Genomic DNA, 26613 nt, shown 5'->3' with positions numbered 1-26613 from the left:
TACGTGTACAGTGCTTAGTATAATATTTGGCAGGTAAGAGAGCTGCAATTATTGTTTTAGTAAAATTAACCCAGATAATGGTTTGACAGAGGATAAAACAGAAGATAGGAAGAACTCAACTCTTCCAACACTGCTAATAAAAGCTGTCATGCCTCCAGCTAAGGAAAATAGTTTGGCAGCGTCCTATAAAACTAAACGTGTGCATACCACATGACCCCGCAATTGCACTCCTGGGTGTTTATCTCAGAGAAATGAAAACTTAGGTTCAATCAAAAACCTGGACGTGAGGGTTTGTAGCACTCTATTTGTAATATCCCCAAACTGTAAAAATCCAGAAGTCCTTCAACAGATAACTGTTTAACAAACCAAACTACATCCATCCCACGGAGTACTACTTAGCAACAAAAAGGGACCAACAGCGCTTTTGGCTTTCGGCTCGGGGAGGGCAAAGGTGCAACTTTCTTCAGTCGTCCCAAATCCGGGTTCATCCGACACCAGCCACCTCCGCCATGCCGCCTAAGTTCAACCCCAACGAGATCAAAGTCGTGTACCTGAGGTGCACCGGTGGCGAAGTCGGTGCCACGTCTGCCCTGGCCCCGAAGATAGGCACGCTGGGTCTGTCTCCAAAAAAGGTTGGTGATGACATCACCAAGGCAACCGGTGATTGGAAGGGTCTAAGGATTACGGTGAAACTGACCATTCAGAACAGACAGGCCCAGATTGAAGTGGTACCTCCTGCCTCTGCCCTGATTATCAAACCCCTCAAGGAACCACCAAGAGACAGAAAGAAGCAGAAAAACATTCAGCACAGTGGAAATACCACTTTTGATGAGATTGTCAATATTACCCGACAGATGCGACACCGATCTTTAGCGAGAGAACTCTCTGGAACCATTAAAGAGATCCTGGGCACTGCCCAGTCTGTGGGCTGCAATGTAGATGGCCGCCACCCTCATGACATCATAGATGACATCAACAGTGGTGCGCTGGAATGCCCGGCTAGTTAACTACAAAGGAAAATGTTTCAATAAAGGATCATTTGACAACCAAAAAAAAAAAAGGGGGACCAACAGCTTGGATGGGTCCAGGGAATTATGCTGAGTGAAGAAAGCTAACCCCAAAAGGTTACAGGGTTAAAGGACAATGAATTGATGATAGCCAGGAGTTAGGGAGGGGCTCAGTGTAACCATAAAGGGGTAGCACGTGGGACCTCTGTGGAGATGGAACAGTCCTGCATCTTGACTGTGGTGGTGGTTACACGAATCTTACACAATATGATCAAAACGCACAGAAATACACACACAGGCATACCATGTACACAACCGAGTGTGTGCAAAACTGGTGAGATGGTAACAGGATGTGCAACTCCCGAAGAGTTTTAGATGAAGAGCATAAGTTCAGTTAAGAATTAATACTGCAGGGGCACCTGGGTGGCTCAGTCGTTGAGCATCTGCCTTCGGCTCAGGTCATGATGCCAGGGTCCTGGGATCGAGCCCCGCATCCGGCTCCCTGCTCAGCGGGAAGCCTGCTTCTCCCTCTCCCACTTCCCCTGCTTGTGTTCCCTCTCTCGTTGTGTCTCTGTCAAATAAATAAATAAAAATCTTAAAAAAAAAAAAAAAAAAGAATGAACACTGCAGAGAATTAGGAGCAAGCCATATTTTACCCTGCAAAGAGCTGCCATCTCTTTGGAGGCAGGCGCAGCCTCGATCTATGTCTGTACAAAGCAGGGGGGATTTTACAGCCCCTCCACACAGTAAATTAGGACTAAGGAGTCTGCAAGGAGGAATAAGCCTCCTGGAGGCAAGAAAAATAAACCAATTTTGCCCAATCTAAGAAAATTTGTTGCACGTATGAGGTAGCTTAGCTCCCAGGATCACAGGGTAGGCTAGATCAGGGATTGGCAAACTATATACAAACCCATGCCCATATATAGTGTCCATGGCTGCTTCCACACTACCACAGCGGAGGTGAGTCGTTCCAAAAAAGACTGTACGTCCCACAGAGCCTGAAATATTTACTATCAGAAAAAACATGCCAACCTCTGGGCTAGATAACCAAGCTCAGGAGCCAAGCCGGTTAAGGCAAAGGGCCCCTCTAACTGACCACCGCTGCCTGTCAAAAAATGTTGTAGCCACTGCCAAAATGCCTTTTCCTCTGTCCCTATGTACTGGCAATGCCAGCAAGAGATCCAAAGTCCGAGGCAGACATATGTACATGTAAAGGTCCAGGTCACATGCCCCCATATTAGCTGCAAGGGAAGCTGGAAACCTGACCAGACAGCCTCTGGCCCCTCCATGACTCAGAGCAGACAAGGCCCAAACCCAGGAAGGGGTTTCTAGCACCAGACAGCCAAACACACAGGAGGGAACTGGTATGTGTAGTGTGGACAAAGCCATCAACCACAACCCATCTGGGTAGTTTTTATTTCCTGTGGTTCAACCCAAACACTGGGTTTTCTGCCAACTTGACCATGAAGAGGTGTTAATCATTGTCAATATTTGCTAAACCTAGGCTCTCATTTGTTTACTTCCATCTTCAGTTTTCCCTTATATCACTTAAAGTATATTTTTATCCCTGGCCTAGAAATGCTTTGATTTTTTTTTTCTTTTAAATGCTCTTAGTTGGGTAGGAGGAAAGGTAATACCCAAGCTCAGGAGTCTCTTCAATTGTGTGCGTTGATGAAGCTAATTTTAAAAGACAAAGCAAACCAGGCAACCCTAATATTCTAACAAGTCCCTAGCAGCAAATGGGTTCTGTCAATCATAAAACAACACCTTCCTCTCTCATCATACTGACTTTAAGACAAATGAGTATCTGGCCTGTTCCAGCAGTCTCAAGCTTACAGGTAATGAGAGATAAAAGATAGAGGGAGTAGTATTTTCAATGATTATCTCATTAAAAATAGCTCCTTTGATTTTATCTGGTTCCATAAATGTTAGATACCATGGAACATATTCCTAGCACGCTGACTTGCATCCAGGATTTCTAACTCAACACTCTTTTCCAGTTAACAGAGCCAAACTATTACCAACTGGGATAGATTTGGAACAACTGATGAAATACTGATGGGCTATGAGGAGGCCGATAGGAGACGCATATCCTTAGTGCTGAAGCTAAATCTTGCAAGATCCAATTTGAAGTTTCCTTCAAGAACAGAGTCATCTCCCCTTATATACCAAAAACCCACCAGCCTTTAGAATCACTCCTGAATTCCCTTCCACATCTTTTAGTTCTTCCCTGAGAGGACTCTTAGTTCTTGCATCTCATAGATTAAAAACTATACCTGCATACTGGCTAACCCCTTTGCAAACGGAATTTCTACTGACGGGAAGTCACCTCAATTTCATGGGAAGGTTTCACAATGCCCAAAAAATGAAACCAAGGCTTGTGGGAGATGATGTTTGAAAACTAGAGCTCCAAAGTTAACTTTGGCACATCTGCCAAAAATGATTTTCCAGGGCTGCACAGAGGCCTGACACGATAGGTGACACCTCTTTATCAGCTCCAAGAACTCCAGGGCACGTAATTAGCACCCAATTAGTTATTAATAACTTAATATTCACACATCTGCTGAAACTCTGTAGGTGTGCAGTATAATTTAAATGTGATCGTGATCACCCCTGTTAGGATAGGTGCTGTATACATAATGGATTGAATTCCACAGAGCCTGATGAGGGAAAAAACTGGAAGCCTCTTCTGTTCTTTTCTGTGGGGTGTAAACAGTCAAACTCAAACCAAAGGGTAGCCCAGTCAATCTGGAAGAGTTAAATGAACGCTAAGTGTTACACACTCAAACTGACTGTGTAACAAGCATTAGCTGACTGCCTACTTATATGCAATCACTGTGCTGGCACAGATGCCTTAAAATGCTTCTTAAAAAGCTAGCATATCAGTAATTATTATTTATAAAGCCACTATTATATACCAGGCACTGATCTACTCAGTGTAAACATATGTATTACTTCATTTTTATTTCACTGATCCCTCACAGCCCCCCTGTGAGGTAGGTTCGACTACTGTCCACCATTTTACAAATGCGGAAATGGGAGGCACAAGTTCACATCATCTGCAAGAGATCATGAAACTGCGCGACTAGGACGCAACCTCAGTCCCGTCTGTGTTACAGAGCCTTTGCTCTTAACCACGAAGCTAGAGTTAATCACTTTTCCCTAAGGCCTGTGCAAAAAAACCTCCACATCCGTGGGATGACACAAGGCTAAGCAGGGGTCCTGAGCACTTCCGTTCACTCGGCTGCCTTCACAGAAGGCCGAGGTGGGACTCTTGTTTTCAGCCTGAGCACTGTCAAATTAGATGAGCAACTTCATTTCTAGTTTTTAAAATCTGACTCCTATTTCTGTTATCTAAAGGCACAAAAAGACCTTTCCTACCACTCCCCATCTCCCCACCTCCAAAACCAAGCATCTCACTCTTTAGTTACCAAAGTCCCCTCATCCAGAGAAAAGAAACGCATAAGCTCCTGTGTGGAATCTGGAAATACAATGAATTTCACGGGTTGTCCAGTCTCTCACTGTGAGGAAAAGAGAAAAATCGGACAGAGAAATGAGAGCGGACTTCTGATCACAAAATGTGGTCTCTGAACAACCCTAGCAGCTGGCCGCACTCAAGCTACCCAACCCAAAGCATTTTCAAACACTAGTGAGGGCAGTATTATGTTCTTCTCCCAAATCTGTCCCGAACGCCAAGGCCACAAAGTCATCTGGGAGCTCCTGCATTTCCAATGCTCCACGCTTACCAAGGAAATTTCCCCTTCAGACTAAATTAAAATGTCAAAGCATAGGGCGGGCCTCATTGTTTTTAGCTGGATGAAATGCTGCACATTCATTTTATTTTACAGTCATTACAAGGCTCCACCTAAGTAATAAAGATGGTATCTTCTTTCCAAGCTCCAATGAGAATATGGCGTCTTTCAAAGACCTAGGGAACGACAGGCAGTTGTGTGAACATTCATGGACATCTTGACAAGTTTATGAAACAGGAAGGATATTGAAAGTATGAGGTTTACTATTCTGAAAGAAAGCTAAGAACATTTCAGAAGCAACTGTGCAAGCAAAAGCTATCCAAAACACTAGGGACAAATACTGCCTTAGATTTCCGAAGAATTTATTTTAGGAAAATAGGCCAAGTGTTGGGATTTAGTTAGAAGGATTTTCATCACAGCACTCATTATAATATCCAAAATAATAAGCACCATTCATTTAACAATAAGGAAATAGTTAAATAAAATCATGGTATAAGCATTAAACAAAACATTTCTCGATGGTCAACTCTTAAGGTTTTAGAAGAGTAATGGCCTAGAACATGCAAAATAAACAGTTCAATGAAAAGGGCAAATTACAACAGAATACAATTTTCATCAAAAAAATCTAACACAATTATATGCATAAATACACCAAGGTATTCAAAGTAACTAATGCAAAGGCATATTTATTTTATCTGTGTTTATTACAATGAACACGTGGCTTTTACATTAGGAAAAGCTTTTTTGGAAAAAGCTTTACCATGTCTCACTTTTTTATTTCTAACCCTGGAAAATTTCCAACAAACACAAATATAAATAGAAGCCCCACTCCCATATTCAGTGCCCAGCCTCAAGGGATTACGAACCATGGCCAATATTGTTCCATGATGCCCCCCTGCATTCCCTCCTTGCGTATTACCCAAAACCATAAATATTTTTAAAATAGAAGCTCTTTTTTAAAAAAAAATCCATAAAACTGGGGTGCCTGGGTAGCTCAGTCTGTTAAGCCTCCGACTCTTGATCTCAGCTCAGGCCTTGATCTTAAGGTTCCTGAGTTCTAATCTCCAGTTGGGCTCCTCACTGGGCATGGAGCCTACTTTAAAAAAAAAAAATCCATAAAACTATCATTATCCCTAAACAATGTAAAAATATTTCCCTAATACTCTACCATGTCCAATCTGAAATGTAATTTCCAAATGCTTAGTTTTTAATAGTTAATTCATTTGAATCAGAATCCAGATAAGGTCCATACAGAGCTTGACAAGTATGTCTTTTAAAATCTTTAATCTAGGGGCGCCTGGGTGGCTCAGTAGGTTAAACATCTGCCTTCCGCTCAGATCATGATCTCCAGGTTCTGGGATCAAGCCCCACATTGGGCTTCCTGCTCAGCAGGGAGTCTGCTTCTCTCTCTCCCTCTAACCCTCCCCACAGCTTGTTCTCTCTCAAATAAATAAAATCTTAAAAAAAAAGAAAATCTTAATCTATAGGTTTTCCTCTTATTTCTCCCTTGCAATTTACTCATTAAAAAATCCAAATCTAAAAAACTAATGATGTAATGCATGGTGATTAACATACATACATACATACATACATACATACATACATACATAAAAACTAAAAAAAAAAATCCAGATCTGAAGCACTTGTTTGGCACAGTTGGTTAAGCACCTGACTCTTGGTTTCCACTCAGGGTCCTGAGATTGAGCCCCACACAGGGCTCCATGCTCTGCAAGGAGTCAGCTTGAGATTCTCTCTCCCACTCCCTCTGCCCGTCCCCCCCAAAATAAATAAATAAATCTTTTTTTTTTTTTTTTAATCCAGATCTTTGGTCAGTCTGGAATTTGCCTTCTGTATTCTTATGGTGCCATTTACCATGTTTTTTCAGTCTTACATAATTCCTTTACTTGGACACTTGAACAGACTCACCTGGGGTTTTGGTTTGGGGTTTTTTTGGAGGCGGGGGTGGAAGGTAGAGGGGAGAAGGGGGTGCAAGACTATTACTTCCTAAGATGTAATCTGTTCTACCCCCAGAAGCTCGTAAAATCTGGCTGTCTTTGCGATATGAGGAAGTGTTGATGCCCATGTCTAGATTTGGCAATTCATTAGTGGTTGCAAAATGTCAATCCTCCCAAGTGGTCCACCGCTTTGCCTTCATTGTTAGCTACAGTGACTGCATAAAGGAAAAACTTCCTACTACCTGGTTACTCGGTATCAAAAGCTATTCTTAATATATTTTTTTAAATTTTTATTTATTTATTTGACAGAGAGAGACGGTGAGAGAGGGAACACAAGCAGAGGGGCGGGAAAGGAGAAGCAGGCTTCCCACAGAGCAAGGAGCCCGACGTGGGGCTCGATCCCAGGACCCCAGGATCATGACCTGAGCTGAAGACAGATGCTTAAGGACTGAGCCACCCAGGTGCCCCTCAAAAGCTATTCTTAATTTTTAAAATACATACATACTTATAGACCTAAGCCTCCACGACATATAGAATAACCAGAAGCCACAGCAAAAGCCTCCTTATTTTCCAGCCAGATCCAGAGCTCAAGGAGTACCCCAAGGTCAGGAGGGGCGCACTTGGTACAAAGTGCAGCAGAGCCATCACTCTGGGGTCTGCAGAGAGCTCAGGCCTCCCCTTCCTCAGCAGTGCCCCTGGCACAGGCGTATCTGTCCTGGGGGTGATGCGCCACCTCTCTGCACGCGCCCGGGTGGTGCAGAACTTGGGACCCGAACACTCTCGGTTGCGTTCTCGGCACCATCAGCCCTGAAGCAGGCATCAGTGAACCGAACCGAAGATTCCCCAAGGGCTGGCCAAAGAGAGTCCTCGCACGAGGCATTAAAGCAGAGAGAACTGACAAACTGTGCACAAGAAAAATGGAATCAACAGTCTTGAACTCAATTTAACGATGGCTTTACAAATTGGAAGGCTGACGGCCTGAGGCGGGGAAAGACACACACCACAGCACGGGGTCAGGGTCTGTGGCTGGTGGGCAGCTTGCGGCTATGAAAAACGGCCAGAAGAGCCGATTTAATAACTCCGGGTCACACTTGGGCTTCTACCTGGGCCTCTGATTTTGATAAACTAACAATCCAGGCGAGCGGGGAACGCGAAAACAAGGCCGCAGGTAAGCCCTGCAAAGGCCCCGCTGGACACCGCACCAAATTTCCCTCCGGGGTTTCCAAATGGGGAGGCTGGGCGTGACCTCCTTCCTGCCAGCCAGGTGTCCTCAGAAGGCATTCATTAGCTAAAAGTGCACCAGCCCACAGGAAAGACACCGGGACCATTAAATATAAATGCAAAACAAAATTAGACCCATCCATCCTAAATCTCAGCTCTTTACAGCAGGAAGGGTTTACTTCCAGCTTGCAATTTTTCTAAAAGTCAAAGCAATGAAATTTCAGCTCATGACCATGCATCTAGATTTGGGCCCCACCCCTCCCCAAACCAAACAAAGAAATTACTTTTTGTTTCTTAATCCCGGTCAGATTGCATGAGGCATCTGTTGATACTCCTAAACCTGGATTAAGTTTCTATCTAAGTACTAACGGTCCATCTTTTAAACAGAAACCACAAGTCCATCTGCAGTGGGACAAAACACAGAAGCTGATAAGCCTTAAATGAATTGGAAACACTTACCTAAATGAGAGAACTAACGCAGTGGTTTTTCCTTTAAAAATACATTAATAAAGAAAGCAAGGAGAAATAAGCATTTGTAAAAATTTCTCTCCCCCAGACTAATAAAAATAATCACTGCCTAACAAACTCCTCATACTATAGCTGTAGTCCACAAGGTAACCATGTGCTGTGGCTTCTGCCTCTCGTGATTTCCAATTTGTCCCAGTTAAATAAGCACCCATTGACGCAAGGGTTTTCAGCCGTTTCTGTTCACTGCTGCATCCCCCAAAGCCAAGAACAATGCTTCATGATAGGTGTCCTATATATATTTGAAGGAGGGGGAAGGGAGAAAGAAAAGAAGAAAGGAATTCCATTCATTTCAGAAGAACCAGGTAACTCAGAGCTAACATGATACTCCAAAGAGATGACCAAAGAGTTAAGCTTCAGATTCTTCTCTGTGACTACGCCTCTAACTGCACATAATCAGGAAGCAACCTGCTTGAACCCCCTCCAGCCAAAGCTGGCAGAGCTCTCCCCTGATCGCCCCACATCTCCATGCTAAGCTCTTCAGAAACCCCCAAACTTTGAGGGCCATCATGCAATCCATCAACCTCTCCTCTGATCTGCAAAAACCTTCCCAGTTAAAGCAGTAAAGGAAAAGAAACTCCAAAGGCTGGGGCCCTGTTTATTCCAGATCCATTATATTCTGAAAGTGAACTAAAAAGAAAGCAGACAAGACATGAAATATCCAAAAGCAAATGGACTTTGAATAAATCATTGCAATGCTTTTAAAATAACTACAGTTTGTGTTAGACTTCATTTCCTTAAAGCCTGAAAGCCCACTGTACAAGATGAATAAAGAGGCAGGTTGTTTACTGGTAAAACTCAGGCTCTGGATCGATTAGCTCAGACATGTGTTAGCCACAGGAACCTAAACAGGTAACGTCTCCTTGGAGACTCATCTGTCTCACTCCTTGGAGACTCATCTGTCTCATCTGTTAAATGGGATGATAAGAGTAGCTCCCTTTGGGAATTGTATGGGAATTAAATACAGTAATGTGCAAAAAGTACTTGGCACAGGGTCTGACTTTTCCTATATGGTCTACAAGTTGTGTTCATGAGGAGGAAGTGAATGATGAAGAGGATGATGATGACGATGAGGACGATGGTGACAATGATGCTGATGATGATCAACATCTATCACACAATGGAAAGGCCATTGTTGGAAATGGCCATGCCATATACCCCAGGTTCTAATGTGAGTTCTCCAGAGGGTAGCTTGCATTTTCGGGAAATGACAAGATAGTGATGGCTATCCCTTGCCCACCAACCACATCAGCTTCACTTCCTCCCCTGAGGCTGCTATGAATTTTCATGTTCACATAACGCGCTCAACCAGAAAGGAGGCTGTCAATCGTGGATGATGGGCAGGACTCTCAGAGAGCCCACGGAGGGAGGGAACCGTCTGTATGGCTAGCTGGTGGTTAAGAGTTCAAAGTAGAACAACACACTGAGAGTCTCCAGTGGAATGGAAACCCAATTGAAGACACACAAAGCATCTGTAATGCTTTGATGGGTACCCCCCTCCACGCCTACCCGGTGCCTAGTACGTGCCAAGTTTTTACTTGAGCAAAAAACAGAAGGATGCAACAGAAGACTAATACATCACCTCGTTCCCTGGAAAGCAACAGGGCAGCTCTCGAGACTGCAGAGCATCCAACATTCTGCATTTATGTTTTTGTCAGCAAGAAGAAATCTAGAACTTTAGAGGTTACAGTAGTAGTGACCCCTGACCCCCCAAAATAGATAAGTCTATGTCCTCATGCCCAGAACTTGTGAATATTACCTCATATGGTCAAAGAGTAAATACTACCTTACAAGCAAAGGGTGTGATTAAGTTAAGGATTCTGGCAAGAGATACTGATCCTAGATGATCCAGGTGAGTCCTAAATCCAATGACAAGTGTCCTTAGAAGAGCGAGGCCAAGGGGAGATTTAACAGGCAGAAGAGGTGGAGACAGTTGGACCACAGAGACAGAGATGGAGTCATCCGTCCAGGGATACTGACAGCCATGGGAAGGAAGAAGAGGTAAAGAATAGATTCTCCTTTTAAGTTTTAAGTTTTGCTTAAGTTTTGCTTTAGAAAACGAATATAGTTTCCTCACTCACAGATTTAAGTACCCATCCAGGTAACACACTCAAGTCATTATCTCCTCCTTCTTAAGGGGTCCCAAGAACCACAAATAGGAGGCAGGTGCCAGGTAAGAAGCCATGTCAGAAAGTGACACAGCAACAGTGCAGTTCAAGGCAGTTAGGGCAAGGCAAGAATGTAAGGACAGTAGAGCACAAATATCAGGTATTTAAGAAAAACACGGATGTCAGCTCTAAAGAAGACTGCCTAGTATTTTAAGTTAATAAATCAAACATATATTTAAGTTATATATACATACACATACACAAATGTAATTTTTTAAAAAATTATCTGCAAACTTGCAAGCAAACAAAATCTCAGAGGATGCCCTCATACGGTCTGATCTAGAACTTCATGAATCTGCAAACCACAACCTCCTGGAGACCATCAGAGCCCCTCACTTCCTACCAGTGGGCTCTTCTCTAGGGCAAGGTTTCTCAAAACGCAGTTGGAAGAACACTACAGTCTTCTCCAAAGTCCACAAGCTCAAGATTTCTTTTTTTTACTTCTATGATAAAATAACAATAAAATATTCCCATTTATGAACACCAAACCCGGCCAGAACCCTGATAACTGGTAGTCAAAAGGCACGTTCCTACAACAAACCTTAGGTGTCTTGTATCTGTGGGGCTCGGACAAATTCACAGGGCTCTGGCAAGGTGATTTCCCCCTTTGATAAGAGGCCTATACAGAAATTTGAGAAACACTGCTCTATGATACAGTGCTGACATTTTGCTCAACGTAACAGGGGGGAAAAAAAACTACACACAAATATTGACTTAACTATGCTTCATCTTGAATACAAGAACATCAGTTATCAGTTCCACAACAGCGTCTGAAGAGAATTAGCAATAAAATGCCTCTCTTCCCTCAGCGTGTTCCATTTTTCTAAGGCCTCGAAGGGCGAGGCTATGTGAATATCTGCAGATGATAACCTGGTACCACACCTTGAAAACAGTGGCTGGGGGGCACCTGGCTGGCTGAGTCGGCGGAGCATGCGACTCTTGATCTCGGGGTTGAGTGTTTGAGTCCCACGTTGGGCATAGAGCTTACTTACAATATGGTGAGCGCTGTGAATTGTGTAAGACTGTTGAATCACAGACCTGTACCTCTGAAACAAATAATACATTATATGTTAAAAAAAAAAAAAAAGCTATAGGAAGGGAAAAATGAAGGGGGGGAATCGGAAGGGAAGACGAACCATGAGAGACGATGGACTCCGAGAAACAAACTGAGGGTTCTAGAGGGGAGGGGGGTGGGGGATGGGTTAGCCTGGTGATGGGTATTAAGGAGGGCACGTACTGCGTGGAGCACTGGGTGTTATACGCAAACAATGAATTGTGGAACACTACATCAAAAACTAATGATGTAATGTATGGTGACTAACATAACATAATAAAATTTAAAAAATAAATAAAAATAAAAACACTTGACTTTACTAAAGAAAAAAATATTATTTTAAAAAAGACAATAGCGGCAGAAGGTCTGACAAATGTAAGGCCAACAAACGGCCTTTTCAAAAAGCAAGCAGACATGTTTTCTTTAAACGATGTTCTTAGAATTTCACAAGACTAAGTCACAGCTCCAAGTGATAAACTGAAATCCGATTACGATGCAGCGATAACACACAGTTCTTGTCACGAGATTATTCCAGTCTGAATGAATAATCATTCACAGCCTTGAATGAGGAGATGGCTATCCTCACTTATCACCATCACAAGGGAGGCGGACCCTCAAAGGACAGGGCTATGTTCCTGGGCAGTTTTCTCTGGATGGTGACCTGCAGCACTTGGAGATGTGACTGACATCTTTGTGGCGAGGGGCCAACAATGATAAACTCACAAGCGAAAAATGCTGAGGAGGAGGCAGGGCAGAACCTGGTCAACTCCTCAGGAATCTAAAGTTCCACAGATGTGGAACAGCTTCATTTCCTTCAGAAACTGAAACGGGAACAAGGCTCCCAAGCAACAGGAAGAGTTCCACTCGATGTGTGGTAGCCCTAGCTTTGGCACTGAGAAAGCCACAGAAAATTTTCTGGCTCCCATTTTCTTCCTTGAAATACAGCCCTCACCGGGGAGCCTGGCACACGATCAGGACTCTGTATGGATTCCTTCCTTCAGCCCTCTCCACAACCTGGGGAAGTAAATGCCCCTCTGATCCTCATTCTCCAGAAGAGAACGTTAACCAAGCTTCCCGTAACTTGCCCAAGGTCATTCTGGTAACAAGTGATGCAAGGGCCAGGATTCAAATTCTGATCTGAGCTGGAACATGAAACAACTAACCTAAATAGAGATAAGAAAATGACACAGATAATCCTGTAATACCAGAACACTTTGGGGCTGGCAGAAATTTAAAAAAAAAAGAAAAGTTTTCATAACTTAAAATACTTCATACTAACATAAAAGTGTGTTGGTCCCCAACCTGTACACAAACCAGTGGCTAGAAGGAGGTGGCCCTCCCACAGTCACAAGCCATGTGGCAGAGAAGGCACTCTGTACAGAACAGCATTTTGATCTATGATTTCAGGGAAGACAGAGAGTGGAGATTTAATCAACTGGCACAGTGTACAAGGTTGGAATGAACAGATCACACAATAGATCAAAGAGCCCAAATTTCAAACATCCAGCAAGGTGGAACCAGACTAAAACCCACAATATAAGATTTTACCATGTAAAATATCAGACTCAGATGAACCAGAAAGTAAATACAATGCAGGATCAGGGAGAGACCAGACTGTTCTGTCAAAAATAATTTGGAACAAACATTCATACCAGCATTACTCATAAGAGCCAACAAATGGAAACTACTCGTGTCTATCAAGTGATGAATGCATAAACATAATGTGGTATATTCATAAGTGGACTATTATTTGTCCATAAAAAGGAATGCAGTTCTGATACATACAAGATGAATGAACCTTGAAAGCATTATGCTAAGTGAAAGAAGCCCGTCACAAAAGGCCACATGTTGTATGATTTCATTTCTAGGAAGTGTCCAGAATGGCAAATTGATACGAAGAGTAAGCAGATCACTAATGCCTTGGGCTAGGGGGTGTTAAGGGAAAATTGGGAGGTTTCTGCTAATAGTATGGGGTTTTCTTTGGAGGGTGCTAAGAATGTTCTAAAATTCATTGTTGTAATGGTCGCACAACCCTGTATTAGATGGGTGAACGGTATGGTATGTGAATTTATCTCAATAAAGCTGTTCCCCCCCAAAAAACCCATCTGGAGCACTTAGCTGTCTATATGTTTAAAAAGAGATAGCAGGGCGCCTGGGTGGCTCAGTTGGTTAGGCGACTGCCTTCGGCTCAGGTCATGATCCTGGAGTCCGGGGATCAAGTCCCGCATCGGGCTCCCTGCTCGGCGGGGAGTCTGCTTCTCCCTCTGACCCTCTTCCTTCTCGTGCTTTCTATCTCTCATTCTCTCTCTCAAATAAATAAATAAAATCTTTTAAAAAAAAATAAATAAATAAATAAATAAATAAATAAAAAGAGATAGCAGGGGCTCCTGGGTGGCTCAGTCAGTTAAGCATCTGACTCTTGATTTCAGCTCAGGTCATGATCTTAGGGTCATGAGATGGAGCCCCGCTTCAGGCTCCGTGTTCAGTGGAAAGTCAATACTTGAGATTCTCTCTCTCCCTCACCTTCTGTACCCCCATGCACACTCTCGCTCTTTAAAATAATAAAGAGGGATGCCTGGGTGGCTCAGTCGTTAAGCGTCTGCCTTCAGCTCAGGTCATGATCCTGGGATCCTGGGATCAAGCCCCGCAACGGGCTCCCTGCTCAGCGGGAAGCCTGCTTCTCCCTCTCCCACTCCCCCTGCTTGTGTTCCATCTCTCGCTGTCTCTCTGTCAAATAAATAAATAAAATCTTCTAAAAAAATAAAAATAAAATAATAAATAAATCTTTTAAAAAATAAATAAACAGAGATAGCAACAGAGATATCCCCCGCTTTTCAGAAATTCTACACCACTTTGCTTTCAAGAAAGACTTGCATTCGTACCTCTTTTCACTAGCCAAAAGAAATCTGAAGGGGATTTTTGCTTTTACGGAAAAAGGTGAAAAGCAAAAATTGTGTTCGCTGTCTCTTTTGCAGCAAGCCTTACAGAGGCAGTACGTACCCTAAGCAGTGAGAGTGGCCCCTCCAAGCTCCTCCCTGAACTACACTCAGCATCTCAGCATCACGCCACTGTAGCTTTGAACTGTGTCTATGAGCATCTGTGCTTTATCTCGATTTATTCTGTGCATTCGTTAGCAAGTTGTGTCCTAAGGCATCAGAAAAGCCTAAAAGAGGTTATTTTTGGGATCTGGGAATGCTCAAAATTTTTTTCACATTAAATTAATGGTAATTGCTTCTTGGCTTTACGCCACCTGGGCTTACAAAAGGTCCTATGAAAGAAACACTCTACTTTGGTATAGTGGGAGAATCCTGCATGCTATAATTCTAGGAAAACAATCTGACCTATAGGTTGGCTCAAAATAAGGAAGAATAATGAAAACGTCTGCCAACATGAAGTAGTAGTAAGCTCTTCAGTGCTGGAAGCATTCAAGCAGAGACCACCTGACTTTCTGGTCAAGAATACAACCAAAGGGATTTATTTCATTTACAGGCTGAAAACTCCCAAGAAACTATCTCTAAATACTAAAATTCTATATTTGCCATGGCTGACACTTAAGTAACTGAAGAATTAATCACTGAATTCGGATATGTTCAAGAACACAAAATGTGGCGGTAGGCTGCCTGCAATCAAATCCATTCTCTACCATTTCATAATATGGCCTTAGGGAAGCAATCAACCCAAGATTCAGCTTTTTATTTTCTATAATGGAGTTAATAATAATAACAAATCAATACTTTATAGACTAATTGGTGAGAACTCAACAGCAAAAGGATGAGGCCCTTTTCATAGATCTCAGTGAATTTTTAGCCAGATGAGTCAAAGCCACAGCATCTCAGCATTTTTAGTAACACTACATGAACGATAATATAAAAATTTCCAACTAAAACTAAAATACCACCCAGTAGCATTCACAGATTAAAAGGGGCAGGACTCTCTGCTAAACAGAGATCCCAGCATATATGTGGTTTTCCAATAAATATCTAAAAGTTCTAAGAAACATTAGTGCTGTTTTAATAACTTAATGAAGGTACCGGGCAATACTGGACATTAAGACTCTCCCAACAAAGAACTAATATGCTTCAAACTACGGACCTTGCTAAATGAACGCAATATGAGTTTATGGATAACCTACCTTTCATTCTCACAGTTGACAGCTTGTTTTTGCACCAACTCACTTTGCTGGATGTTATTTTAACAACAAGAATAGAAGTCCCATGGCACCAAATCATGCTTTGCAATATGGCTGTTTGACAGGCTCCAACGAGTAGAAATTAAGTCTTTATTACATGCTCAGGAAGTCCATGTGTATTTTACAAGGTCTCTGCTCTCCTTCGAACCTTGTCTATTATAAATACAGGCTTTAGATATATTCTCACTTTGAGATCACTTACACCGTTGACTATTTGCAGGGCAAACGAATGCAATCAAACACTAAAGCTTCGAGGAGATTAGAGAACTGCCAAAGTCTGAACTATATCAACAGCTTGAAATCAGCTCATTCAACACTGCTTTGACAGTATTACACCCGCAAAACAAACATAGCAACAAGGTGCGTGGCAGGTATGGCATCACGGGCCAGCACTCTGTGCCTGCGACTTACAGGGAGACATCCCGTCAGGAGAGCTGTTCCAAGAAAACAAGCACAGGCATCCTTCTCAGACAGTTCTGCGACCAACGCTTCCCTGGGCCGTTCAGGAGCTCACAGGAGGAAAGGGGGAATTCCCAAACCTCTGCTGCAGGAGGTCAAGAAGAATATTTTTGTCTTGCAATCTGTGCTTTAAAAAGAAAAATGCTAGCGCGCCTGGGTGGCTCAGTCAGTTAAGCATCTGCCTTTGGCTCAGGTCATGATCTCAGGGGTCCTGGGATGGAGCCCTGAGTTGGGATCCCTGCTCAGTGGGGAGTTTGCTTCTCCTTCTCCCTCTGCCCTTCCCCCCTGCTCATGTACTCTCTCTTTCAAATAAAATCCTTAAAAAAAAAAAAAGAAAAGAAAAATGCTAGTCTAAAAGTCCACTTTTCTGCAGAAAAATCATTTGACAAAACCCAACACCCTTTCATAGTAAAAACACTCAACGAACGAGGAAAAGGGAACTTCCTCACCTGATAAAGGGCATCTACAAAAACCCCAAAGCTGTAACGATCAATGCTGAAGACTACAACCTCCCACTATGATCAAGAACAGCATGAGGTGTCTGCTCTCACCGCTTCTTTTCTGGGGACCACTTCTGTTCACTTCTACACTGGAGGTTCTAACCAGGGCAATTAAGCAAGAAAAAGAAATAAAAGGCATGAAGATTTGAAAAGAAAAACTAAAACTATCTCTATTTGCAGATGTCATGATCTTGTATATAGAAAATTCTAAGGAATCCACCAAAAAAAAACCTATCAGAGCTAACAATTCAATCAAGTTGAAGTTCAGCAAGGTTGCAGAATAAAATGAACATACAAAAATCAATCCTATTTCTATACATTAGCAATGAACAATCCAAAAATGCAATTAACATTTGTTTCACATCAGCCTTGTCCCCCAAAAATTCCAGATTTCCAACCTACACACAGGAAATTATAGTCATTCCAATAATGTTCGTTTTTGGCTCTTGGAAGACTATCTTGATCATACCTTAAGCCCTTAAAGACTCATTTGTTCATTTAATATATACTTATCAAGTGCTTCCTGTATCGATACCAGGCACTAGGGAAATGGCAGTGAACAAATATTCCCTACTACCTCCCTCCATGAAACTCACATTGTAGTTGGAATAAAAGACAACAGATGAACACACAAAAAAATTGTAACTTCTGATAGTGCTAACCGTCGTAACAGACATAACACAGAGAAGAGAGATGGAGGCTGATGGGAAGGTGGGGTGTGCCTGAGATGCAGAGGTCAAGACAGCTCTCTGAGGAGGTAATAATCTAACAATGAGCCAAACCAAGAAGGGAGGTGGAGTGGGGGTTGGTTTCTGTGTAGTTTCTTCTTTTTGTTAATATTTATTTATTAAGGGCGCCTGGGTGGCTCAGTTGGTTAAGCACCTGCCTTCAGCTCAGGTCATGATCCTGGAGTCCCGGGATCGAGTCTGCTTCTCCCACTGACCCTCCCCACTTTCATGTGCTCTCTCTCTCTCATTCTCTCTCCCAAATAAATAAATAAAATATTTTAAAAAATATTTATTAAGTGATCTCTACAGCCAACGTGGGACTCCAACTCATGACCCCAAGATCAAGAGTTGTATGCTCTTCTGACTGAGCCAGACACGTGCCTGGATTTCTGTGTAGTTTCCACACAACCACAGAGGCATATGTAAGAACTCTGGGATGAAAACAAGCCTGGTGTGTTATTGAACCAACCAGTGTGTAGGGCAAGCAAGGGGGCTTGTCCAAGGCCAGTCCCTGTGGGGGAAGACAGGGCTCTGATCATACGGGACCCTTGCAGGCTATGGTCCAGAGGGAAAGGTTTACCCTGATATGTGCCAGGAATCCACTGGGCAGGGAGAGAAAGAGGAATGAAGGGAAGTGACATGAGGGATCACTCTGCTTCTCTGTGGAATAAATGGTCAGAAACGCTGAACTCAAACACACAGTTGCATAATCACTTGCTGTGTGACCCTGGGTATGCCACCCTACCTCTCTGAACCAGTATCTACTATAGCTCAGCTGCCTCCCAGATGATAAATTTGAAAGCTCTTTGCAAACTGAAATTTGCTGCTGAATGTACAGCAAAATTATCATCATCCTTCCTGAGGCCTTCCCTAACCTCCTAAAACAGAAGTAATTTCTTTCTCTAGAAACAAAGAGCACTTTATTGGTCTACCTTCTTTAATACTTACCACTTTCTATTCAGTATTATAAGCATTATCTGTGTATCTTATCACTTCTTCTAGACACAAGATGCAAATTTCACCTCTGCAGAATTGATCACTCCCTATTTACTGGCTCCCACTGCCCCCACTCTAGACCACAGAGTATCTACATCATTTTATTGCAATTGATTAGCTACGTGTCCATCTTTGTCACTAGACTAAAAATTCCTTTGAAAAGAGGTTCCATATCTTGTTCATATCTAGACTTCCAGTGCCTACATCACTGCAAAAGGGGGAAGCTTTTCGTGTGTTTGCAATTTCCCTTTTCCTCCCAACTGATGAAGCATCTCCTCAACATGTGAGTAAAATAAACGCCCTTACAGAATTCAAACTATTTACAAAAACAAAGGGCTTAAAAACGTTAGCAACATGTATTTGCATATAACAAATGTAATTTTTAGAAAATAATATACTCACATAACAAACCTGGGAGGATCTTTACATCTGGCAAAAAGCTGCTAACCATTTTTTTTTTTTTAACTGCCAATTTCAAGGCAGTAAAACCAGAACTCTTAGTTTGGATTCCTCAACCCAATAACAGTTCTTGCCCCCAAAAAGTCTCAAGATTTGACTTAAGTTAATCTTCCAAGATACGTTTTCTTTTTCATTGACAAATAACATGTAAATTTAAGGTGTAAAACTTGTTAATTTTTTACATTTATAGACTGTAATATGATTGCCATTGTAGCAATAATTAACACCTCTACCACATTACTTAATTTTTCTTCTTTCAGTGGTTGGAATAATTGTTCTAGTCTCTAAGCAAGTTTGTTGGTTTTTTTGTTTTGTTTTTAAAGATTTTATTTTTTTATTTGACAGAGAGAGACACAGCGAGAGAGGAAACACAAGCAGGGGGAGTGGGAGAGGGCGAAGCAGGCTTCCCGCTGAGCAGGGAGCCTGATGCAGGGCTTGATCCCAGGATCCCGGGATCATGACCCGAGCCGAAGGCAGACGCTTAATGACTGAGCCACCCGGGGCGCCCCTCTAAGCAAGTTTGTTAATTATAATACGACATCATCTATATTCACAATAGTGTGCATTAGGTCTCTAGGGCTTATTTACTGCACAGTGGACGTTTGTACCTTAAATATCTGCCTTATCCCCCAGCCACCCCCATGCTCTAGTAGCCACCATTTTACTCTAATTTTATGAGTTTGGCTTATTTATTTAAATTTTTTATACTACAAAATGCAAATTTATTTTACTGAAGTACACCAATGAATTACTTTGATACATGTGGGCCCAATGATTTTAAATCTAATGGTTCCCATAAAACAGGAATGCCTAAAATCCAAGTCTAATTCCTATTGTGTGCTATCCACTTTCCCAAAATAATGCAAATTAAAATTAGGTTTTAATTTTTAATTAAATTTAATTAATTTTAATTTTGTTTTCTATAAAACAAAATTGTTTTTGTATTTTTGATAAACACATATAAGCACCTAAAAACTCAAAGCAGAAGACACAGAAATCTGAACTTCCTTTTCTCGTTCAAAGTTCAGAATCCACCTATTTCCTCCTGTCCATTCAAAAAAAACTAGTTACGGAGACTGCAGGGGAAGACAAAACCTGCAATATATTTCTGTAAACTCTTCTGATCCTCTGTGCTGTGTGGGAATCAGTTTCATACCTGAGATTACTAGTTTATCACTCTTTCTGCTGAAAACGTATCAGCAAACTTGTTCTGAGGGATCAATAGAAGTCTAGAGAAAGCTACTCATTTAACATGTTTTTATGCCCGCTGACAGATGAGCGGTTCTCAAAGTGTGATCCAGGCCAGCAGCATCAACATCAACTGTGACCTTGTTAGAAATGCAAATTCGCGGGCCCCACCAGAGACCTACTAAATCAGAACCTCTGGTGGGTGGGGCTCAGCAGTCTTAGGAGGGCCTGGGTGGCTCAGTCAATTAAGCGTCTGCCTTTGGCTCTGGTCATGATCCCAGGGTCCTGGGATTGATCCCCATGGCGGGCTCCCTGCTCAGTGGGGAGCCTACTACTCCCTCTGCCCCTCCCCCTTGCTTGTGCTCTCTCTGTCTCTCTCTCTCATATAAATAAATAAAATCTTTTAAAAAAATTAAAATAAAGAGTCCTGGATGATTCTGATGTGCAAAGTCTGAGAACTACTGTGCTATGCAGATTTAAAAGCAGCCTCTCCAAAAAACTTACACACTTTAATGAAAATAATTGTGAAAAATTTTGTTTCAGTGAAGCCATATGCAAGATACAAGGGCCACATAAGGGGAAAAAGAACCTGTTTTTTTGAGATCAGGAAAGGCTTCACGCAGGAGGCTACACTTCAATTGAAACATCAGAAAGCAGGAGTTTAAAAAAAAAAAACAAGTGCAAAAGGCACTCTAGGTAGAAAGAACTAGAATCGTAAGATTTGAATCTAGACCATAATCAGGCACAGATTCTGTGGTGGTTGATGTTTTACATCTTCTATAGAATCCTTTGCTCTTGATCTGGTTTGCAGAACTTCATGGTTAAGTCCCTACCCACTTTGAAGGATATGTGGAAATATCTAGAAAACAAGGCAGCGAAGCCAAAATCTAGAAGACAACAGTATAATATCATAGTTAAAGGTCTCAATCAGAGAAAGAACTGGCACAAATGTTAATTTTTGGGTACTCTGTTCTTAATACTTACGTATAAATATTTGTGTCCACAGACAAGTTGCTGATTTAATTTTCTTATATATAAGGGGAGGTAACAGTACCCAAGCTATAAAGGTTATTACTCGTCAGGTTGAGTAACTGAGATAAAGATTTTGGGAATTTTTGCATTCCACATGTAAGTGATATCATAGGGGCGCCTGGGTAGCTCTGTGGGTTAGGGATCTGACTCTTGATTTCCGCTCAGGTCATGATCCCAGGGTCCTGGGATCGAGTCCCACATCAGGCTCCCTGCTCAGCGGGAAGCCTGCTTCCCCCTCTCCCACTCCCCCTGCCTGTGTTCCCTCTCTTGCTGTCGCTCTCTGCGTCAAATAAATAAAATCTTAAAAAAAAAAAACCAAATAACATCATATAGTACTTGTTTCTTCTCTGATGTATCTCACTTAGCACAACGTGCTCAAGGTCCCTCCGTGTTGTTGCAAGTGGCAGGACATTTTCTAAGGATTTGACAATTACCATACTACTTTGGGGAAAGTACACGAATTCTTCTTTCTACCCTTGTTGTCAAAGAAACTTGAGATGATAAATATTTTGAACCATGTGAAACCACAAACACTGCAAAGCATGTCAACTGAACTGGAAAATTCCTTCAGCTGAGCCAGTCTTTAAAAAGATCCCCCAAAGCGCTCTCCAAAGAAAGACAGTTAACTTTTTTTTTCTGATGGGGGGTGGGGAGAACAACAGTACAAAATACCTCCGACTTAGAAAAAACTCGCTATTCCTAGTAAAGCATGGAATGCTAAAGTATTATTAACCAGGTATTTCATAGTCTAGTACTTAAAACACTGAAGGGAAATGTGTATGTTTTATTTCTATGTGGCTCTCCTATACATATAAAGAGGTAGAAAACCAGAATAGTGGAATTTGTTCAGATTAAATGAGTTAGTTCAAGTAAACTACTTCAGAATGAAGATCATGCCAACCTCCTCATCTCAAAATCTGCTCTGGCCAACAACTCCATAAAAAAGGTTCAGAGTAAGGTCCAGGAAGCAAGCCTACAGTTCTCGCCCCATCATTTTATTTCCCACCAATAAGATCATCCATTTAAAGCACACATCTAGCTGACCAATTCCCACTGCCCTGTGGCCAAGAAATACCACTTAAATGCACGTCTCAGTCACCAGCCCCTACTCAGCATCTTTGGGCACATTACCGCAGCCTGAGTAACTTCTCCAATCCTATGATTTACTGTCCATTACTTGAAATTGCTGTTCTCCATCCACCTTCTAACTGTTTTCCAATGTTTTGCTCCTGGCATGGTGCTCCTCGGCAGCCCAACAGAACAGCTCCTGAAGGAAAAAGGAGCCCAGAGCCAAAGTCGAGCGCACTAGTGAACCTGGAGAGCCTCGAGATCAACTGCGATCCACCATTTATCATTACTTCACGAACTCCGTGTGCCTTCAAAAGAATCTACAGTAAACCATTACGCTTTTTATCTCCTTCTTACCAGAGACCACAAAAGTAATGTCAGTTGCAAGCTTTAAGATACTGCTTTCCCGTCGATGCGTGAGGTTTGTAAACAGCTTTGTTCACAAAGATCTGTCTGTATTACATCATGGAGACCTTTTCACCTTTGAGGTTAAAACAGAGCTGCAATACAAAGAGCTAATGAAGCCATTTCACAGTAACCAAACTACCGGTGTCTGTCTGTCCTTCCTATGCCCCCTTTTATCCAGAAAAGAAGCGAGTTACAGATCTAATTTAGGCAATCCTGAAGTCCGTGCATGTGCCCAAGGTGAACTACACAAAGGCACAAATGCCCATCTCCCAGTATCCCTCCCTCCTGCCCCTCAACTTGCCATATGGAGTCCATAAGAAGCAACATCATAGTGAAAATAGATAGTCATTATCTCAAAGAAAAACTGCCCTCACTACCTACACTCTGGAGAATGCATATGGCGTGTTGGTTACAAACACAACTTTGCACAGACCTGGGTGCATTAACCAACAAAGATGCTTAGGCACCATGAGACCCTAAATCAAGTTATCCAAGCTCTCTGAGCTTCCTTCCTTCCTCGTAAAATAGGAGTGATTCCTACCTTGCAGAAATTTTAGATGAAATAAAGTAGACATTTCTTCAGGCAGTACCTGGCACAGGGTCAGAGCTGGGTCGATGGTAGCCATTCTCCCCACCCTCCCTCACCCCACCTCCAAACTGCTTCGACTTAATCACACCTTTCTCCTAGATCCAAATAATTTACCATCACCATGGGCCTTGCATCATTGGAAGTTGATAGGTCAATGTTTGCTAGAAAAAGAAAAAGTTAGGGGGCAGATGGGAAGGAGCAGGGAACAGTTTATGTTCAAGACAAAAGAGCAAGAAAATGTAAACTCTGGTTAGCTCTGTTCCTCAGTGGGCACTCCAGAAAAATATTCATAGCATGAAAAGAAAATGCAGAAGTGGAAGTCACACTCCACCACTGAGATGGGTGATAAATCTGTCCATAAATCCTGGCTTATCTCAACGATCTACAACACTGGAGGCCTAAGGTATGACCCCAAAAAACCTTGGCAGTGTTCCATTGTAGCTGGTGTTCTCTTCACCCAGGAATGTTTGACCAAAGGGCAGAAAGATTTTCCTTTGGCTTAGTTTACAATGAAGCTGGAAAACATTAAACCGCACCTCATTTGACCTTAATAAACCCAGGACACGGGAGAACAGATTTATTCATTTCTCCCAAGTTCTCCCATTGGATTCTTTCATATTTTAAACTTCTCTTAATGACTTTCCACTGTGTTCAGCAAATAAAGAATCCTCCCATTGATAATTAAACACCTGCTAATTCCTACAAAGGCATTCTAAAAGAAAAAAAAGGAAAGAGTCTGATGAATAAAACATCCCCTTTATTCCACAGGGCTGAGTTCAAATAAAGGAAAATGGGTCATTAAATAAAAACTGTCAATTCTTTAAGGCTTGGTTCCTGCAAGTCAGTGACCATTATTTATATTTAGATTACTCTGAGGTGAAAGGTTATATATTAAAATATTTATTGCCCTAAGAATACTTAAGAAGTAGGTCTGGTAAAATCAGCAGTCATCATGGAGAGTAGAAAACAGGTAGGTCATTATTACATTTTAATTTTCTATTGAAAATTTCAAACATTCAAAAACAGAGATTAGAATCCCCACATAGCTATCTCCTGCCTTCAACAATTATCGGATAGGAAAAATCTTAACTTAATCATATATGAAAAATCTTATTTCTTTTTACCCCAACTCCCTACTCAAGCTGGATTAACTTTAAAGCAAGTCCCGGCATCATGATTTTCCATAACTAACTCAGTATCTATCACTAAAAGATAAGAACTCTTTTTTTAAATATAATTCCGTAACTGCCATCTTGACTATACCCAAAAATAACAATAATGCCACGAGTCAGATAATCAGTACTCAAATCTCCCCATCTCAAAAAAAAAAGTTTAACATTGATTTCATCAAATCAGTATCCAAAGCCCACACCGTGCATTTGGTTGATATGCCTCTTTAATCCTTTTCAATCTAAAGGTTCTTTTCTGATTCTTTAAACTATTCAATACGTTTGTTGGAATAAATGGGAGTCATGTGAAGTACAGACTGCCTCTCGTTCTGGGTTCTGCTGATTGCATCCCAGGTGTGACCTTTTCCATTGTGCTCTATCCCTAACATGTGATCAAGAGGCCTGATCTGACTCAAATTATTACTCGTTTTTCCAAGAAAACATCACAGGTGGGGAGACAGGCCACATAAATTAAACTGGATGACAATTTAACGATTTGCCAACCAGACATCCTCCCCTCCAGGCATTTACTACTGACTGTGTTGGGAAGTGGGCATCCAAGACAGGGTACAAGCAGCACCAGTTAAAGAGTGCTCATCTTCGGGGACACCTGGGTGGCTCAGGTGGATAAGCATGTGCCTTTGGCTCAGGTCATGATCTCAGGACCCTAAAATCAAGTCCCGCATCCGGCTGCCGCTCAGCGCGGAGTCTGCTTCTCCCTCTGCCTGCCTGTCCCTCTTGTGCTCCCTCGCTCACTCTTTCTCAAATAAATAAAATCTTAAAAAAAAAAAAAAAAAAAGTGGTCATCTTCCTTCCGGGGCTGAGCTCCTAACTCAGAGAAGGTTAATAACTTGCTGAGTGCAGAGAAAATTAACCCCAATATCATCTTTGTTCGCTCTCACGTGGAAACATTCCCAATTCTTTGGCACACGTAGGTTTTGAACACTTCAAACAAAAAAGACCACATTCGAGTCACCCACCCATTTCACAATCTGCCAATATGGAAAACGCACCCCCTTATGTCTTATGTTACATAAAAAAAAAATGGAATTCAGGCTACAAAATCCCTTTTTAATGGCACACCAGCAGGCAAATATAGATTTTCAAGCAATAAGCAATTTCTACTATCACTGCTAAGGGAGGGGGGGAAAACAGACTTTCTTTTTTGCTGCTCTCAGTATGGACGATTAGAGGGTAGAAAAATGCATTTTTAGTTTTTAAAAAAGCGTTATCGGGAACAAGCCACCATAAAGTAATTCATCCATAAAGCAATAAGGGATGTCATCAATTTTACCTTACACTTGAATCACACTCTTGATTCCTACCTGGCTGTATTTCAGTTATGCCTTTTATTTGAAGACAAGCCCCTACAAATACATAATGTGGCTTAAAAGTGATCTTCAAAAAAAAAACAAAACAAAACCCTAACAGGACAGGAAATTTATTCATTTCATACATAAACTACTCTGCTTCACTCAGGGGGTAACAGTCTCCATACCTGAAATATTTGGAAAGAGAAAGGAGCTGTAAGAACACTACACGTTAACATTTTCTCTTCCAAATTTAAATAGAGTTGAAAAAAAGTCTCCAATGGTAGAAACTGCAGCATTTTTTTTTAAATGTTTATGACCAGAATATGATTTAAACAAGTCCCACCCTACGGAGCCTGCACTGGAGGCTGAGATGTTTAGAAGCATCAGTACAGATACTTTCAGTAGTCTGAGGTGGTATGTCCTGGGCACAGTGTGAGAGGACCCTTGAGGCCAACACCATTGTGGGAATCACCAAGAGCGCCCAGTGACCCATAATGTGTATGACTGTGACCACAATGATACTTCACTCTAAAGAATTCTGAAGAACACCAAATAACAAAGAGCAGACTCAGATTTCTTACTCATGGGCCTGAAAGCTACCCAAGTGAATACTCAGACCCAAGAGGGCCACAGAGCTGATAGTCACTGCCCTAAAATTACAGCAAAGAGTCCTTTCACAAGCCCTTACTAATTCTAGAATCTAAAAGTATAAATTAAAAGTAATTTACAAAACAGGACGCTTTGGGGGGGATTTTCATAGAGAAGTATTTGGTATTTTTATAAGGAATTTCCATAATGAGAAAAAGAATGAGAGACTAAAACTTCATTGATAA

General features: G+C 41.8%; 2 protein-coding genes across 4 annotated transcripts in view; one reads left to right on the top strand and one right to left on the bottom strand.

Annotated features, from left to right (window-relative positions):
- Window positions 1-26613, bottom strand: part of PTPRG (protein tyrosine phosphatase receptor type G) — a 692071-nt gene that overhangs the window by 610208 nt on the left and 55250 nt on the right. The window lies entirely within an intron of this gene.
- Window positions 484-1054, top strand: LOC141374246 (large ribosomal subunit protein uL11-like). The gene has a single exon (XM_073901764.1). The coding sequence runs from the start codon at window positions 510-512 to the stop codon at window positions 1005-1007; it is 498 nt and encodes a 165-aa protein (XP_073757865.1). The 5' UTR covers window positions 484-509; the 3' UTR covers window positions 1008-1054.

The sequence above is a fragment of the Callorhinus ursinus genome, unplaced genomic scaffold (genome assembly GCF_003265705.2).
Source record: "Callorhinus ursinus isolate GAN/ISIS: 27379988/994484 unplaced genomic scaffold, GSC_fseal_2.0 scaffold15, whole genome shotgun sequence".
Classification (NCBI taxonomy): Eukaryota; Metazoa; Chordata; class Mammalia; order Carnivora; family Otariidae; genus Callorhinus; species Callorhinus ursinus.
Note: the sequence above shows the minus strand (reverse complement) of the source record. Positions and strands in the feature narration are given on the sequence as shown.